This window comes from Clytia hemisphaerica, unplaced genomic scaffold, assembly GCF_902728285.1.
Source record: "Clytia hemisphaerica strain Z4C2 unplaced genomic scaffold, Clytia hemisphaerica genome assembly, whole genome shotgun sequence".
In the NCBI taxonomy this organism is placed as follows: Eukaryota; Metazoa; Cnidaria; class Hydrozoa; order Leptothecata; family Clytiidae; genus Clytia; species Clytia hemisphaerica.
This window is the reverse complement of record NW_027103421.1, coordinates 537,612-556,027: the sequence shown is the minus strand read 5'-3', so window position 1 is coordinate 556,027 and position 18,416 is coordinate 537,612. Positions and strand designations below refer to the sequence as shown.

The 18,416-nt window shown below is 35.6% G+C and overlaps 2 protein-coding genes across 3 annotated transcripts in view; one reads left to right on the top strand and one right to left on the bottom strand.

Annotated features, from left to right (window-relative positions):
- LOC136797835 (splicing factor U2AF 65 kDa subunit-like) overlaps positions 1-13,397 on the top strand; it is a 16,467-nt gene extending 3,070 nt beyond the window's left edge. The window contains exons 2-13 of the mRNA XM_067054417.1: positions 6,251-6,398; positions 6,535-6,605; positions 7,024-7,157; positions 7,689-7,805; positions 8,047-8,103; positions 9,494-9,551; positions 9,847-9,950; positions 10,579-10,701; positions 10,955-11,044; positions 11,601-11,709; positions 12,105-12,208; positions 12,568-13,397. Coding sequence (XP_066910518.1) covers positions 6,251-6,398; positions 6,535-6,605; positions 7,024-7,157; positions 7,689-7,805; positions 8,047-8,103; positions 9,494-9,551; positions 9,847-9,950; positions 10,579-10,701; positions 10,955-11,044; positions 11,601-11,709; positions 12,105-12,208; positions 12,568-12,702 — 1,250 coding nt within the window. The 3' untranslated portion in view covers positions 12,703-13,397. The remainder of the gene's footprint in view (positions 1-6,250; positions 6,399-6,534; positions 6,606-7,023; positions 7,158-7,688; positions 7,806-8,046; positions 8,104-9,493; positions 9,552-9,846; positions 9,951-10,578; positions 10,702-10,954; positions 11,045-11,600; positions 11,710-12,104; positions 12,209-12,567) is intronic.
- On the bottom strand, positions 13,324-18,315 carry LOC136797838 (uncharacterized). Of its 2 annotated transcripts, XR_010845303.1 has the most exons (6): positions 18,161-18,315; positions 15,970-16,086; positions 14,800-15,617; positions 14,550-14,648; positions 14,099-14,206; positions 13,324-13,476 (listed from the first exon to the last, which is right to left on the bottom strand). XR_010845303.1 is itself a non-coding variant. In XM_067054419.1 (4 exons), the coding sequence occupies exons 1-4, from the start codon at positions 14,882-14,884 to the stop codon at positions 13,448-13,450; spliced, it is 321 nt and encodes a 106-aa protein (XP_066910520.1). In that variant the 5' UTR covers positions 14,885-14,982; the 3' UTR covers positions 13,324-13,447. The 2 variants fall into 2 exon arrangements, 1 of the variants encoding a protein (XP_066910520.1); XM_067054419.1 differs by lacking the exons at positions 15,970-16,086; positions 18,161-18,315 and having other exon boundaries at positions 14,800-14,982.
- Between the last annotated feature and the right edge of the window lie 101 nt (positions 18,316-18,416).

Sequence of the window (18,416 nt, the reverse complement as noted above, 5' to 3'; positions counted from 1 at the left end):
AGCAGCGGAAAAGCTTTCCGACTCTCCAGCTCTACCTGCTGACCGTAAATCAGATGACGGGAACCAAATGATGACATCACATCTCCTATTATTGGACTTTTAAAATTATGACAAATGGTCTTTGGAATTTGATCATTTATATTAATACTAATATAAACAGTTCTTGTTGAAATTGATCAAACTATTTTTCACGCAGTTCCGAACCCAGATTGTGTTTTTCTAACCTTTTCTAACCTTGGCGCACATTTTGACTGAATGATGGAATGGAATGAATGGCGATAACAGTTTACAGATATCTCTTATCAGACTTGCCTAAAGCAGGCTGCCGTCAAGTTACACAACATGCACACTCTCGTCACAACTTGCACAGCCATAACAAACAGATCAATCTGGTCTTCATTTAACATTGTTTTAAAGTTTAAAAAACACTGCCAGTGCTTGGCACAGAAGAGAGGATTCCCAGTTGAAATTAATTGCTACACCGCTGCCCTGTTGAATTTATTTATTATGGTTGTGTGTTTATTCCGCCAAGGCGGTAAATCAATCGCCCAAATTTATAGACCAATCAAAAGTGAGTTTAAAGCAAAACGGGGGAAAAATGAGCTTCCCCGCATAGTTATGAATTTTAAGTTGTGCTTTCGTTTCGATTATCATTTGCGACCAGCAAAATCTTCAAGATGGTTGTGTGCATGTTGTGTAACTTGACGGTTATTAAACTACAAAATTTATTTACCCAGACTGGAGGGGCCATCCATTAGTACGTACACAGTGAAGGGGGGAGAGGGGGTTCAGCAAAGTGTACATCTATTGTTTAAACAAAGTCATTTCTATTTTTCTCTGCGTACAAGGTGGGAGGGGGTGTCAAATATTTGGAAAATCTTTGCGTACGTACTATATGGACAATGCTAAAGAGAAGTATACTTTGAGCTTCTCGGGGGGGTGGGGGTTGGAGGAGCTCTCAGGCTTGTTATATTAATTTTAAATCAAGTTATCAAATGTTTCACATTTTGTACATTAGTTAACATATTTAGTCTACTCTGTTTCAGTGCATCTCTTACATCTGTTAACCTACTTATTAAAGCTATCTAGCTAAGCTCTATTGGCTGACCTTCCAGCCTCGGCTGGTTTATTTTTTCATGAATCCCTTTAGAAGTTTTGCGGTGCATTTTTTTGCTTGAGAGTCAAGTAAACGATATAGCGCTTTCGCAGCATTAATCTTTGATACGTATTTTGGCGGGACGCTAGTGTGGCTAACTGCCTGTGTCAAAATTCCCCTACCTTTTCGTCAATTGTACTTGAATTGAGATTTCTTTGCTTGAAAATTCTTCAAATAGGTAGAGTATATCAGAATATGCAAAAAATGGAGTCAAAAATGCAGAATTACAATAAAGTAGAGGTCCTGCAAGGTGGATTTTCTCATTTTTGATCAAAATGTTTCGTAGGCTAATTTTGGAAAAACCCGGGTTTTTTTTAGGATTTAGCTCATGTTTTAACTTTCTAAGTTTATTTTTCTCATTCTAGTATGTATTTCTGACAACTTTACATTAAAATTATAATATTTCTTACAAATTCAGGAAAATAATTAAATATTTCTCATTTATGATTTTTAGCGTTTCATCACTTTTTTGGCCAAAAATGGGTCATTTTTGAAACCGGAATATTAATTTGGAAATAACCCTATCATGTTATATATCAGTGAAAGCGGAATTTTGAGTAGATTTTGAATATCCAAGTTTCATGTCCTGAAAAAGAACTCAACTCAAATTATTATGCTTTAACAGCTAAAAATAAACATGTATACGAGCTTTTTGCTTATGGCTAGAGCTTTCTTTTAGCTTTCCAACCATATATAATATGCAGGTGTAATATTCTACACTTTTGTCTAAAAATTCGTTTCAACTAAGGCCATTATTAGAAAAATTTCACAACTCATCTTTGATTTCAAAGCGCTGCGGAGGAAAAAATGTTCAGACCGTGAAACTTTCCATATTTATCAGAAAATACCTGAGAAATCCAATGGTGCTACTCTCTGAAATTAATTCTTTCATTAAAGTTATTATTTTTTACTTTTCATACTTTGGCAAGCATTTTCAGCCTGAAAATGAGGACTAGAATTATAGAGAGTGATACCACTGAAAAATTTGACCCTTTTTGGACCTACCCCGGTGGGCTGTAGGTCCTATAAATTAACCTCTGTTCGTTCGTTCGTTCGTTCGTCCGTTCGTTACTAGCTTTTCTCGGGATTGGCTCATTAGTTTTTCCTAATTTTTGGCACAAAGATGCAAAATGGTAATGCCCAAAATGTGACGGAGCCCGATTTTCGAAAAAAATTCATTTCCGGCCGAAAATGCCGGAAATATGCCGGAAAAACCGGTTTTTTGGCATTTTCTCGAGATTTCATCATTAGTTTTTTCTGATTTTTTGCACAAAGATGCGTATTAGCAATGCCTAAAACATGGATTAGTCCGATTTTTGAGAAAAATTCTATTCCGGCTGAAAATGCCGGAAATATCCCGGAAATCGCCGTTTTTGCAGATTTTCATTGGACTTTTTCCTTATATTTCGTTGTTTTTTCACACAAAAAACATTATTTGTAGCAATGCCCACCATCAAGCATGGTTTTAATTGTCAATAAAAGTGATTTTTGAAGCCGGAACTTTCTAAAAATCGCCGGAACAGCCTATTTTCGCCGGAAAAAAAAACGGTATTTCTTGAATTTCTCGAGCTGTACTTTATATTTTTTTCATGAAAATTTTGCACACTGATGCAAAATGGCAATACCTAAAATATGACAGAGCCTGATTTTCAATTAACGTACTTTTCCGGCCGAAAATGCCGGAAATATGCCGGAAAAAAACCGGTTTTTTTTTTGGCATTTTCTCTAGATTTCATCATTAGTTTTTTCTGATTTTTTGCACAAAGATGCGTATTAACAATGTCTAAAACATGGCCTAGTCCGATTTTGAGAAAAAATTCTATTCCGGCTGAAAATGCCGGAAATATCCCGGAAATGCCGTTTTTTTGCAGATTTTCATCGGACTTTTTCCTTATATTTCGTTGTTTTTTCACACAAAAACATTATTGATAGCAATGCCCACCATCAAGCATGGTTTAATTGTCAATAAAAGTGATTTTTGAAGCCGGAACTTTCTAAAAATCGCCGGAACAGCCTATTTTCGCCGGAAAAAAAAACGGTATTTCTTGAATTTCTCGAGCTGTACTTTATATTTTTTCATGAAATTTTGCACACTGATGCAAAATGACAATACCTAAAATGTGACGGAGCCCGATTTTCGAAAAATATTTTTTCCCGGCCGAAAATGCCAGAAATATGCCGGAAAACCGTTTTTTTTTTACATTTTCTCGAATTTTCATCTTTAGCTTTTTCTGATTTTTTGCAGAAAGATGCGTATTTGCAATGCTCAAAACATGGCCGAGTTCGATTTTGAGAAAAAAAAATTTTCCGGTTGAAAAATGCCGGAAAATCGCCGTCTTTGCAGATTTTCATTATATGTTTTCCTTGTATTTCTATGTTCTTCACACAAAAACATTATTGATAACAATGCTCACCATCAAGCATGATTCAATTGTCAATAAAACTGATTTTTGCGACCAGAACTTTCTATTAATTTTTCCCTACAACCCTTCCCTCTCCCCCCATCAACAATCAATGATGAATTTATTGCGTTATGCATTTTCGCTAAACGATATATTTTCTGACTGATTTTTTTCTCCTCGCATTGCTATCTAACTTTCATCATCAGGTAGGTCCATTCAGCATCTAGCTTGTTTAGCCTAAAACAGTTATTTATATGCCATGGGGAATTTTTCCTCCGCAGCGCTTTGATTACAAAGATAGGTAGGTTCAGCAATTTTAACTTCCGCTTTATAACGTTTTTATTGCTTTTTGCAATGCAATGTCTTCTTTTTCAAAAAAATGTCTTTTCATTTCTTAGCAAGCCATTACAAAAAGAATTTGATAAAAGTCTGCAGTCAAAATGAAGATATCTGGAATATCTTGACTCAATACAAAAGCTTGAATTTTCAATTTTCGCAGCATATTTCGGTGCCATTTTATATGCCATTTCTGGGCTAAATTGTCAACCTCAAATGTCTAAAAAGGTGCTATTTTAGCGGAAACTAAAATCTCAATATCTCCGGAACCGCTTATCATTAGGAGGTGTATGACCCCTCATTTTTTTTCTTTTTTGAAGCTCTACAAAATGAACTAGGTTTTATTGCCACCAGAATAGTTTCAATTTGAGCCTGGAATGGCTACATCAGTGGAGGGAAACTTGCATCAAATGCCTGATCAATCAAAGCATCAAAATTTCAAAACAAATGAACTATGCAGCTCCGCTCGCAGCTTTACTCTACCGTTTTTGTTTACCTTTGTATTTTAATGACCAGCATGGTCATTCATTTAAGGACTATGCATGTTAGCCTCCACTGATGCAAGTTACCTGATCTCACAGTATGCAGGTTGTGGGACATGCCCTGTTTCAATCAATTTTTGACCACAAAACCGTCAATAACTTTTGATCTAGAAAAGTTGAGACTTTGTATGATATAACACATTTTTTTGTTCAGTTTGAAGAGCTCTATCATGTGGTATAGGATTTTTTTTGATTTTGAAGACCCCCCCCCTAAAAAAAACATGAATTTTCATTTTTATCCCCACTGAGGAAAAAGGTTCCACCAGGGCTGTGAAACAGGGGTGTATTTAATTTTCTGCTTTTATATACTAAACTATCAGTGTAGACCTAAAGCTCTGAAACAGCATCTAATAACATGAAAACCAGAATATGATTCTTCAATGGGAATCAAAACTATAAAGTGCACTTACAAACATCAATTTGTCAGATCTAACAAAATTAATAACCACACTGTCATCATTGACAATAAAACAAACGATTTTCTGTCAAGAGCCTTGTAAACATTCCAACAACTTCCATCGAAATGATCTATCACAGCTCAGTCTACCATTTTTAGCGCGGTCCGAGGATTTAGCCGAGAACGCTCGCCGAACTCCTGCGCGGGTGAAAAACTTCAATCTGTCAATCATTTTCTCAAGCGAAGAGTACGCGAAGCGATTCTAGCTTTACGATAGTGCCGCGGGTCATCAATGGATAGTATTCAAATTTCATTATCCCTTTATTTTCATTCCTAGAACTTTTGCAAAAAAAAGGAAAAATAGAAAAGTCAGCATGGTTTCCGTAAGAACTTCTCATGCGAAACCCAACTCCTAACCACTGTAAACGACTTTGCTAAGGCCTTAAACAATGGTGAACAGGTAGATGCAATACTTCTCGACTTCAGCAAAGCATTTGACAAAGTATGTCATCGTAAATTACTACTAAAACTTCAACATTACGGAGTCAATGAAAAAATCCTTGCTTGGATTAAAGATTTTCTGTCAGGAAGATCACAGAACGTTGTTGTAAGAGGCACAAAAATCTCCCCAGTTACATCAGGGGTTCCCCAAGGAACTGTTTTAGGGCCCCTGTTGTTTCTCGTTTACATCAATGACATGCCTCTAACGGTAGAGTCGTCACTTCCACTCTTTGCAGATGATTCTCTACTGTACAGAATTATAAAACAGCTAGCAGACAGTCATGTGCTCCAAAATGACTTAAACAACTTAGTTCACTGGGAAAATAACTGGTCAATGGAATTTCATCCCGATAAATGCAAACTTATCCGTATCACAAACAAAAGAAAGATGATCAAAGCTTCTTATTCCATCCATGGTGTCCAACTTGAGAATGTTGACCAAGCAAAGTACCTCGGCATAACCATAACAAAAAATCTAAATTGGAAAAAACACATTAGCAACATCATATCAAAAGTAACTAATGTTGGTGATCATCAAAATATCAAAAACTTAACAAAAGAAAATTTTTATTTTTATCATTTAAAAAAAGAGAGCAGTATCGTGAAATCTAAAGGCCTAGTGACGAACCGTCTACATAAACATGGGAAACAGCAGTTCATTTATTTTCAATTTCCGATAGATTTGATTTCTGTCCAACTCATTTTCACTCAAAACCTGTCATGCAGTGAGAAACATTGCTTTACATTTGTTTATCATATCATAGACATTGGGGTCTGTTGATCTTTGATCAGCAATTTATATATTTTATTACACCCCTTGTATTAACCTACAGTAAAAGGAAATGGTCAGAATTCATTGTTTTAGTAGAAATGCTAAAATTATATGATTCTTTTCATTTAAGGATATTTTGTTTAGATTCCAAAAAGAGGAGCCGTTCTCGGAGCAGAGACCGTGACCGGCGCAGAAGAAGTCGTTCAAGAAGTAGAGATCGTCGTCGAAGAAGGAGTAGAAGTCGAGAACGACGTGACGAAAAGAAAATCAGCAAACCAAGTCGTCCAAAAAGGTACAATGCCTTTTGTTTTGGTTCATTTTACTGTAATTCACTGAACTTGAAGTTTTCATCTTGTGAGAAATTTTCATCATCTCTAATCTTTATTTTGAAATAAAAATATTTGTTTTATCAAAACTTTTTGTTTCAGACAAACACTATGGGATAAAGCTCCAAAGGGTTATGAAGACATTACACCAGTACAGTTTAAGTCAATGAGAGGTAAGAATCGTACTATTGATAAATACTTTCTGTGTATTTCTTGTTCTTAATAATTAGATTGTTGTAGCCCTACCCTGTTCTACCAGCTTGGCTGGTCCTGCAAGTTAGTACTTTTGATTTTGCTGAGGATATATACTACAAAAGAATTGGCGAGTTTGAGGAAAAAGTATTTGATGCAAGTAGAAGTTCCATAAATCACTGAATTAAAACAGATTTATTAAGATAAGTTATGAAGTACTTTACTGTTTGACTTTATTTGTCATTTCTTTGACATGCTGATAAGTTAAAAAAGTAGGTATGGCAGGGTTTGATAAGACAAAACGTACAATAAAATGATGTTTGGAATAGAAAGAATTTAAAAAAGGTGGTTTTAGAAATTGATTCATATATCAAATAAACATGTTTCAATTTCGTACAGCTGCTGGTCAAGTTGAAATGCCAACTCCATTGTCAGGGGGTGTTATCCCAGCCACAGCATTACCACAAGGTGCACAAATGACTATGCAGGCTCGTCGATTGTATTGTGGGAACTTGCCATTTGGAATCACAGAGGTAATTGACCAGTTATTCATGACTAATACCCTAATAGATAAATAGTTTTCCCATTGTTTTCAAATGTTGTTTTGGGCCAAATTCAGTTTTTGCGTCTGTAGACGGAATTCCATAATTGATCATGCATTTCTGTCCCAATAACAAACCTTGAAATTTGCTAGAAATCATGTCTATTATCAGACATTCCGTCTAAGTTAACCAACCAATTCTCTTAAGTAAAGTCAATATTCTTTTGAAAATTTTCACACTACTGATCCTTTTTTCTCCCTTAAACCATGTTCAGACGCTACGATTTCGTATGGTATTTGTTACGGATAGGAAGTGTTCATACTGATTTTGGAACCGGAGCAGTTCCATTCCGATGGAAATATTAGAGTGAAACGTTTTCGATCTGTTTTGCTTTGTAACGTCTTTAATGTTTTGACGTTCACGCAGTGTTTCAGAGCAGTTTCGTTTCGGAGTAATACAAAACCGTACTGCTTAGGCTTCACCATTGTGTTAATTTAAACTCTTTTTATCTTTTATCTTTAGGATCTCATGATTGACTTCTTTAATGCAAAAATGAGGGAATCGGACTTGGCACGTAATTCTGGCAATCCAGTGTTGGCTTGTCAAATCAATTTGGAGAAGAACTTTGCCTTTTTAGAGGTAGAAATTGGCAGACTCTGTATTTTGTGCACATTGATATCTTGAGTGCGATCTTGTTGTCTCTCGGTAGTTCTATAATATGCTATTTTCCAATGTTTATTTTAGGTGTATTACTCCTAGGGGGAGTGCTAAAAAGGAATATGATTTGACATTTTTCTCTACCCTCAAGACCGAAAGCATTCTCCAAACTAAGAAAATGATCATTATTTATAATAAACATACTATAATTTTACATTTTCAGTTTCGATCTGTTGAGGAGACAACTCTTGCGATGGCATTCGATGGTATTATACTACAGGTTAGCTCTTCATCTTAACACACTGTAAAAGCTCAGATACTCGAAGCTTTTTGTATTATTAGATAATACATCTCTCTTTACAAGTATAATATGAATTGTGTTTTCTTAGAGAGACATTTTGTTTATGCCAATTTTTAGGGAAAAATATCCCATTGTTCAGGAAATATACCGGGTGCACCAAAAAAAAGTATACAGGATATTATGAGCTTCAGGATTTAAATTTTTTGTTTATTCTTTTTTAATCGTATAGAGGATGCTCTAACTTGAATTTTGAGCTATTCTACATTAAATTTGAAAAAGTAGTTCGAAACTTATTTAAAAAAAACTGACTTTTTTTAATGTCGAAATTTCACAAAATCATGAAAAAAGTGAGCAAACTTTTCTTTTGACACTGTACCTTCTTTACACATGAAAATAGCAAAAAATGCAACTGTATTCATCAAAACTTGTTAAGGAATTTGAAAATATGGTAAAACAAGCTATTCCCATGTGGGATAATATTTTTTGAAAAGCTGAAAAAAAGTTTTGGAGAGGTTTTGATATCATGTGTGTGCTATGTGAGAAAACTTTTGAAAAAATGGATCACCATTCAGCTCGACTAGTTGCTCAAAGAACTTTGGTCTGCATTGAGTTTGCTAGTCTTGGAAATGTTCATGACTTGCAAATAAGATGGAAAAACTGTTGGCAAAATATAAATAAGAAGAAAAAGAATAAAAAAAGCAATAAGATTGTGTTTTTGTCATTTTGTCTTATTTATAGCGTGATTGCTGTTTTTAAAGATTTTTTGAAATTTCGACATGGAAAAAAAGTCAGTTTTTTTTAAATAACTTTCGAACTACTTTTTCAAATTTAATGTATGATAGCTCAAAATTTAAGTTAAAGCATCCTCTATACGATAAAAAAAGAATGAGCAAAACCTTTAAATCCTGAAGCTCACAATAACTCGACAAACCTGTATACTTTTTTTTGGTGCACCCGGTATTTCGGGATAGAAATTAGACTTGTCTTCATTGCTAACAAAAATCATCAAATGAGCTATTCCAGAAATAGTCTGCACTCATTATGTTGAGGAGGTGTGACGTCCAGGGTGGTCTGGAAAATAAAAATCCAGGGGATTTTCGATTTAAAAATCCAGTGATCAGTAAAACGAGGTTGAAAGTCAATTGTTGTGACCCAAGAATGAGAGAAAAAAATCCAATGCTGAAAATTGAAAAAAAAATCCAGGTGCGTCACCTGTCCCAAAGAAGAACTCCTGAACATAGGGAGAGCAAATAAATACAAATCCTTCCTGGAATAGCCCAATTATCTTATGGTAATTCTTAACACAATGTTAATGTACAATGTTTCTGGAACAGCCCATTCTTACAATAATTTATACCTTTCATATCAGGGTCAAGCTTTGAAGATTCGTCGTCCAAAAGATTACCATCCCATCCCTGGAATCACAGGTACTTAATGATATACAGTAGATCGAGAATTGTCTGCTTGGATGATTAGGGCCCAGTGTTTTAGACTACGTCAATCAATATATTATTGTCTACAAAAGGCCACAGCAGGGGGAGTGATCTTAAAGAAGTCATTGACATTGTTCACGTTAAAGTATTTTGTTCCTTCATAACCAGACCGGCTTCTGTGTTATATTTTGGAATAGAAATGATAAGTCTTTGCAAATTCCAAATTGGTTGAGATGAGAAACACGTATAAATGAAATAGGCTCTCAACAGTATCCGTTTGTCTTTTTAGAAACACAACAAACTCACATTCCCGGAGTCGTCTCGACCGTCGTCCCTGACACTGAAAATAAAGTATTCATCGGTGGTCTACCTAACTATCTCAACGAAGATCAGGTAACTACACGTTTAGGGTGTCGACCCTTATGCACTTTATATTTAATTGTCATTTTCAGCTACCTTAGAAAAGTCGAAGAAAGCTCGTACGGTGGTGGCATCATATTTATCCTGGATACTCTTAACGTTTCTTTTGCCTTGTAAAGTGGTGGGCCACCTTTTCGGTAGAAAATTAACCAGTATAAAAATCTCGCAACAAGACGATTTTATCTGTCACTCTCCTCACGAATTTTCTACTGATTTAAAAGTATCCTCAAATCATTCAAATTAAATTAAAATAGTTATTTTAATGGATCCAACTGCCTTCAATGAGGCAAGGTGACCTGGTTACACGTGTAGTTAGCTCAGTCCAGGGAACTTTCTTTTCTCAGAAGAAAGGAGAAGAAAACATAATCGTTTCAAAATATGCATGTGTTCATGATATGCACCACTGCAATGACTTCACGAAATCATGCAACTTTTCTGTTTTTGTTCCACCCAATACGTCACTTTTTCTATTGTTTAAGTGACGTATTGGGTGGAAAATTTTCAAAGTTCTCAGAAGACTCTCCAGTGGTGCATATCATGGATACGGATGATATTTTACCTATTATACCTTAAATCTGACTTTTCACCTTCTCAAATCCAGGTCAAAGAATTACTGTCGGCGTTTGGGGAACTTCGTGCTTTCAACTTGGTCAAAGATTCGGCAACGGGGCTATCCAAAGGATATGCGTTCTGCGAATACGTTGATATTGGGATCACCGACGTCGTAAGTGATTTGTTATTTTTTGTTAAATGTTTTTAGGGACAATCGCAGATCCGATTCGACTGATCGAAGAGGCCATCATCACCACAGAGACCTGCCACTTGGGATTATGATAGGTTTTTAGCCGTGGAAACTTATTTAGATCGTCAAGATTACACTTTAGATTATAGACCTCACTACCCAGTCTTTCTCTGTGATCCCACGAGCAAATCAGTCGAACAGTCTTTCTCAAATGATTTCATAATGTTTTTTTTAGGCTATTGCTGGTATGAACGGTATGCAGCTGGGTGATAAAAAACTTGTGGTACAACGCGCAAGTGTCGGCTCCAAATCGATGCCAGCTCAAGTACGGAGTTCATCTTTCTTTATATTCTTCTCTTGATCCATCCATTTTTCTGATAACCCCTATGCTTGTTTTAGAGCTTTACCTGTCATTCATTCCCGATTGCTTTTTTGATCTAATTTGATTTAATCTAATTTTTGATTTACCTGTCTCCAGAAAATGAACGTCAAAATGACGTTTTGGCGTCATTCCCCATCGATTTACTCGAGTTACGTTGGGAAATCAACTATATCCATTTAAAAGTCCTCTATATCGTTTTAGAGAGATTTCGATTGGTATAACTGGTTTTGAGTTTTATTGACTTTGCATTTTCGTCAGATTTTGGGGGTCAAGGAGACGTCAGTTTTTGGACCCTAAAAAATCTTTCCTAGTCCTTAGCAGAAAATCCCTTTCGCGAGAAACTCTTTAAATACTTAATGCTTTGAAATGAGCCAGGTTTGGTTGGTCGCGAAAAGATGTTTTTGCCCCCTACTAACACAGTCCCCAGAAAGATTTATGTTATACTGCTTTAGGCTAAATGAAGTAATTCTTCAAACTGTTTTTCCCCTTTCTTGTGCAGCTGACAATCCCAGGTTTCGACTTCAGTAAGGAGATTCAATCGACGAACGTGCTATGTCTCATGAACATGATCACTCCGGAGGAGCTCATGGACGACGAAGATTACGACGGTAAGGGAGAGCTCTACGGTGGAGTGTTTTAATAGTAATTTTTCGTCAATTATTGCAAATTTAGCAGTTCACAGTACCTATATATTTTATAACGATATACATGTCTATCTTGCAGTTTAGAACGTATGTTTAAAAATCCATGACATGAATTTCCACAGCAATTTTTGAACTCGTAGTTTTTGACAGTGCAACGAAAACAATTTTCCGTCTGTTGCACTTTGTTCTGTTATATTACTATCACATGCGTATAATAAAGATTGTTTTTAAAACCATTACTCTGATTATAGTAGTATTGACAGGGCTTTGTATGAAGTGTTTCACTCTCGATATGTTTTTCAATTTAAAACTGAAAGATTTTTTCTCATCAAAACTTATGATTTTTTTTTCTTTCGTAGAAATCTTTGACGACATTCGCGAAGAGTGTTCGAAATTCGGACGCATTCGAAGTTTACAAATTCCTCGACCGTCACAAGAACATCAAGTTAGCGGCGTTGGAAAGGTAAGGCCTAATATAGATTGCCGACTCATGCCTCAAGCTTAAAACATAGTCATTGCATTGGCTTCAAAAGGCAGGGCAACTTCTACCGACTCCCGTGAAAAGCTAGGGCAAGGCAGGGAACTAACCTTCTAAGCTAGAGCTAAGTGAAATATTTTTTTTTTACTTAAGATATGTTACTTCGCTTTTTGTGACTCGAACGAGAGTTGTTCCTCTGCTATATGAATACAACATTATAGCTATCAAATATAAGTACATATATTTGGGCAAAGACATTCCAAGGAGGGTAACGCCCAGGTAACGCCCTTAAATTACATCACATTTGTATCGACATTTGACCTTAACATTAACCTTTTTTTTAGATTTTCATCGAATACGCTACACCGAACGAAGCAAAAGCGGCCAGCGAAGCTCTTGCAGGACGTAAATTCGCAAGTCGTGTCGTCGTCACGTCGTATTACGACCCCGATAAGTACTACCGTTCTGAACTAGCTTGATTACTATTCAAATCCGTCACCCACCTTTGTCGCTCGTACACGATATCGTTATCACCACGGCGCACCCGTCGATTAAACTGTTGATATGGATTTCTCAAAACTCGATAATAAATGGTAGTATTCAATAGAAGAAGCTTTAAAACTCGAGTATATTGTTTTAAAAAGGAATCATTTCAAAACTGATGTTTTTAGCGGGAATTCTTGATATGCGTAAGTCATTTTTCTAACGGAAACACCCTAAAAAAAGCTGAGATTTTACCTCTCTCTGTTACGAAAAATAGAAACACGGAGGTCAAAAACCGGCTTTTTCAGGTGGTTCCGTTAAAAAATATGACGTCATCTTGACTTACGCATATCAGTAATTCTAAAACAACAACAGGACTTTGACGTAATATATAAACACGACATGTTGTTTTATAATACTATTTTTTATGCGGAATACATCATCAGCATTTCATATTGTTTTTAATGATTTTGGTTTTCTTACGGTGAATAATTTTTACATCAATCTAAAACCGAGTCTATTCGCTAGTCTACCTTTAACACAAACTATCATTCCATGAACTACCTTATTACCTTTTTCTACCCATGGGTTTTTATAGCAAGAAAATATCTAGAGACTTAAGTTTGTCAAATTCATTTTTACTGACTTGTGACATATAGAAAATAAAATGTACAATGATGTTTTACACAATGTATCATTTCAATTTGTTCTTTGGTTTCGTTCCTTCCCAAGCGAAAACGTTTATAAATCTTCGTGTCTTGGTTTGGTACCTGCAAAACAATTTTAAACATGATAAGAAAATGAATAAGGGGTTGTGTCAAATCTTAGATTTGATGCCACGCATTTCCTATTATTGCACGACCCGCGTGGTTTTTTTATAAAAACGCAGGATTGAAAGTAACATTTGTCGCCAGTATTTAAGAAATGTAAAATGCGAAAAAAAGAAGAAAAAATTAGATTTGAAAATCTGTCATCCGAAATGCGGCACACAGCCCAGATTGCAGACGTAGAAGGATATCTAAACACGATGTGGACAAATACACTTTTTCGACCGTAGCCGCTAATTGCCGCACGGGTATTCTTTGTCCGCTTTATCCCACTAAAACCGCCCCAGTCCTTTTTTCGGACCTATAGACAATGGAAAAATGTGTCAAAAAAGGATTGGATCGAGTTTAGTGGAATAATTAAATAATCAAGTGGCACGCGCCTGACCGCGCGAAAAGGTGTATTTTAAGGCTTTATATAGGAGGCCTTCGGCGGTGGTTACGAATATATAGCTTCCGGGGAAGCGAAAAAATTAAAAACCTAATCTTCGGAAATATCATTAAAATCTTACGACCAAGATTCTTAAAAGCGAAAAAAAAGTCCAAAAGAATATAAGAAGCCACTTACACGAACATTCGCCACAAGTTTTCAAGCATAAAGCTTTAACTTCCCAATCATCACAAGCTGTTGAGTCAGCTTTCAAATCGTCACAAAAATACATCTTGTCTCGACAAACTAAAAAAAAAATAGAAGGAATCAATTTAAATTTTAGTCTGGTAGAATTGATTAAAATTTCAATGCAACCTGAATAAAGTTACTGAAACTTGGCATAGCATAGCTGTCTCTTTTTCCGTGTAAAACACAAATTCTACTGGAATTTTCAAGGACTTCAGGACTCACTAAAGCTACAGATAGATGTACTTTGGGAGATACATCATTGCCTGAAAACAGCATCCGTTTACCATTTGTCTTCTTTGTAAAAATGGTGTCAAATAGTTAATTCTTTCGGCTGCTCTCTCATAAAACATCTTCAGGGAACATCATAAATGGTTATATGAAAATGTTAAAAGATACTCACAACTGCATGTGTTTGGGTGTGGTTCACATTCCTTTGGGCATTGTTCTTCCCATGAAAGAAAATTCTCACATTTATCTTGAGTGGCTTCTTCACAGTTTACTGGAAAAAAGTGTATAAAATTCTTAAACTTTTATTTTGATAATCCTTATTTTAGGAAAATTGGGAAAAAATCTATAAACATTTGAAATCACCTTTTAGCTCAGTTGTTAGATATGAAACAGGGGTGTAATAAGTGTTTAAAAAAGTTTACCTTTTTCTCTTTGACGATCCGCCCCTATATTCTCCATAAGTAAAACAGCTATACCAATAAAACATAAAATCTTACAAGAAGCCATATTCGAAAGAAGTTTTTTACTTCAGTTGAATATAACCAGCTCACTTATTGCAGTATTTTGAAGAAATGTAATTTTATCGTAAGAAAGCTTGATTTTCTTACCCCTTATAAATTATTGAATGTTTGATGGAAGTGCATTTAAATTCATGCTTTCTATAATAATGCCACGTAAATTTTAGATAGTTCTACCAATAATCAATAAAAGAGTGTATTTTATACCCGATTGAGAATATCATGAATTTTTAAACAGTTGAAAACTAAATGATTTTTTTTTCTGACCTCAAGAATGTGGCTCCGGCACGTTTCGAAAATTCGAATTTCAGAACCGAATAACGCCCCGCGGGGATAGAATTAGCTTCCCATATGCATGCAAGTTTATTATCCCGAAAAAAATGCATATTGGGCTAAAAAAACGATTTATATTTTGTCGAACGCCGCGATACAATGTTTCGAAAATTGTGAAAAGATTTTCGTCTCAATAAAATGGGAGTATAACAGTGTGTTCGAGGGGAAAGATTTTATAAACATAAAATCCCACAAAATTATTTATCATTGAATGTATCTAAACTAATCTTTGCTGTTTTATTTCAAGTAACAAGTACAAATTTCTACTGATATAAAATCAGTTACAAACGTCACGATGAGCAATTAACTCTGCATTTGAAATTTTCCCAGACACATTTAGCGACATTGGTGTCTCCTTCTTTTCTACATCCGTGAAAATCTTCGTTACACTAAAATTTCGATAGAAAAAAGTATATATGTCTAAATATTTCATGATGTTTCCTCAACTTTGGAAATGTAGAAGAGTCATATTTCGATATTTACAAATGTATTTGGAATTATAATGCTTTTAAGATATTTCCAGGGTTGGAAATCTCAATTACTGTATTTCGCCCAGTGGTAAATTAGCGATACCCAGGGGTAAATTTTGGTGTTAAGGGAGTTAAATTGAGGATTGTCTATGGGTTTAACCCATGTCCCTTGGGTGAGAAATGTCCAGGGAAGAGCCCGATTCCCAGGCACGTCTAAAGAGCTTCTATCTTCTCACAAGTCAATATGAAATATTTTCGCTGACATACATACCTCTTTTTTGCAATCTTTAACTTCTCCTTTTCGGCATTTGTAGAAATGTTGGCTACATTCAAATTTGTCTCTCCAACCCTCAGCACTATCTCGACATTCTTTAAACTCTTGTAGACACTTAAAATAGAAGAGAAAAATATACACTTGCATATTTTGACAACACGGTATTTTTGTCAGCATTGTGTAAATCTTTGTAAGCCTTATATTATACTTAGCAATATACTTCACTTGAGCCTGAAAGAGACCCCCCAGCGGTTGGCGTGATGGCGTGATGGAGGATTTTTCGTGGCGTGATGGCGTGAAATTTGCAGTTCAGCGTGATCGTGAAAATTATATTTATTAGTTGAATCGTATTTCTATGTCCATTTTAGCCAATTTAGAGGGTTTAAATTTCAAAATTTTCTTGGTCGGCCCCAACTATGGTGGGCCTCCTATAGGGTCTCCTATAGATCTCATTTAAAACATAAAAGAAACGGTGCAAACAGTTCTATTCATCTGCCATTTATCCTTGCAACTTCCGATTGTTTTTAGCAGTTGCTAGCTAGTCTTTAAAATAATAAAGTCGAATGCTTGAGAGGGTTGAAAATTGAAAATTTTCCTCGTCAGCGCAAACCATGGTTGCGCTTCCTCCGTAACTAACATTCTCCTCTCTTTCTTAGATGCTTATTCTTATAGGTGCATCAAAGATATCAGGTCTTTTATTTCAGGAAAACATACATTTGTAGCAAATCCTAACACAAAGAAGCAACAGGTTTATTATGAGGTGTAATTTTAAGCAGATTGATTAAAGGAATCCTGTGATGTTTAAACCATATTTTGGAAAAAGAGAGTAAATGAGGGCGATTTTAGCCATACTAAATTGAAAATTTCTCCCGTCAGCGCAAACCATGGCTGCGCCTCCTCGTTCCACTTTTGAAAACTATTCACGCTAATTCACAATTAATGCCCATGGGACCCGTCAACGAGGGGACCAGGGGCATGTCCCCTCGTGTTGCTTGTACTTTTAAAAGATTTCCATTATTTTTATATGAATTATTTTTCAAATTGAATTGAAATGGGTCCTAAAATAGCACTTTGAAACCTTCAAAATTCAAAAAAATTCAACCATGGTGGGCTTTGTCAATTTACTGAAATATACCTCAGCCCTCAAACCGGTGCCCTTTGATGTGACCAGTTGTCCAACAATTTTTGATATGCATAAGTCAAGATTACGTCATTTTTCCTATCGAAAACACCCAAAAAAACCCCTGTGTCAAAAATAGAAAAACAGAGGTCAAATTTTATCTAGATTTTTCGGGTGTTTTCGATAGGAAAAATGATACAATCTTGACTTACGCATATGAGAATGCCGAAAAACTGATTTGACGAACAAACACACATATATGTGGGCAAAAATTAAGTTTATATAACAAAATATGAGCGTGAAAACTAAATTTTCTAAATGGCGTGAAATCGAAAAAAATTGGCGTGATCGTGAAAATTAAATTTTTCAGGCGTGATGGCGTGAAATCGAAAAACAATTGGCGTGATGGCGTGAATTTCGGGTCCACTGGGGGGGGGGGGCTCCTGAAATATGGCACAAATCTTCGCCGAATGTGTTACACGCTTTTTTATTCATAAGAATAACCGGAGGGGGCACTCAAAGTAAACGACTACGTGCGGCTTAAGGCCGCAAGCTTCCTTTTCCCAAGCTTTCCAAAGTGCAATGTAGGGTCGTATTGAGCAACGATGAGAAAAGGTTCACTCTAAGGGTGTAAGATTTGTAAAAAGATCTCTAAGATTTGTAAAATCTGCCCATACTTTACCTTAAAATTAATTTTGTGGTCAAATATTTTCAAAAAATGCACCGTAAGGGTCGATTTTTCGCCCAAATTTAGCAGAATTTTCTCTGCATTGTAAGGGTCCCGATTTCAAAGGCCTAATTTGGGCCGCAAATTAGTCCTCGCCAAATAATCAAATCTAAATTTTAGCCAAAATATCTAGGAAAATGAAAGAAATTGGTGGAAATTTATTCCGCCTGAAAATTTTAGATTTTCAATGAAGATTCATCCACTTAAAATAAAAGTATGATTTTTCAAGCAAACCCAGCGGGCACACATAATGTTGTTTCAACATTCATCTAACGTTATATCGACCTTGTGAACGTTAGATAAACGTTGAAACAACGTTGTGTGGCAGCTGGCAAACTTACAGATTGCTCACCAGAGCCTTCTTCGTCATAAAGATCAGCAGCAACAAAAGCCACGCAAACCAAAGCAAAAATTACCAAACACTTCATCTTGATAAATTCCTTTGGTGGTGTTTCTACACGAGTTAATTAATGATAAAGGAATTTTATAGAATATCCAACAAGAAATAACAACGCTTTATACAGTTTGGATTTGTGGAGACTCGACCCCAGTCTCTTATTTCGTTTTTTTATGATTCTGATAGCGCTCACGATAGAC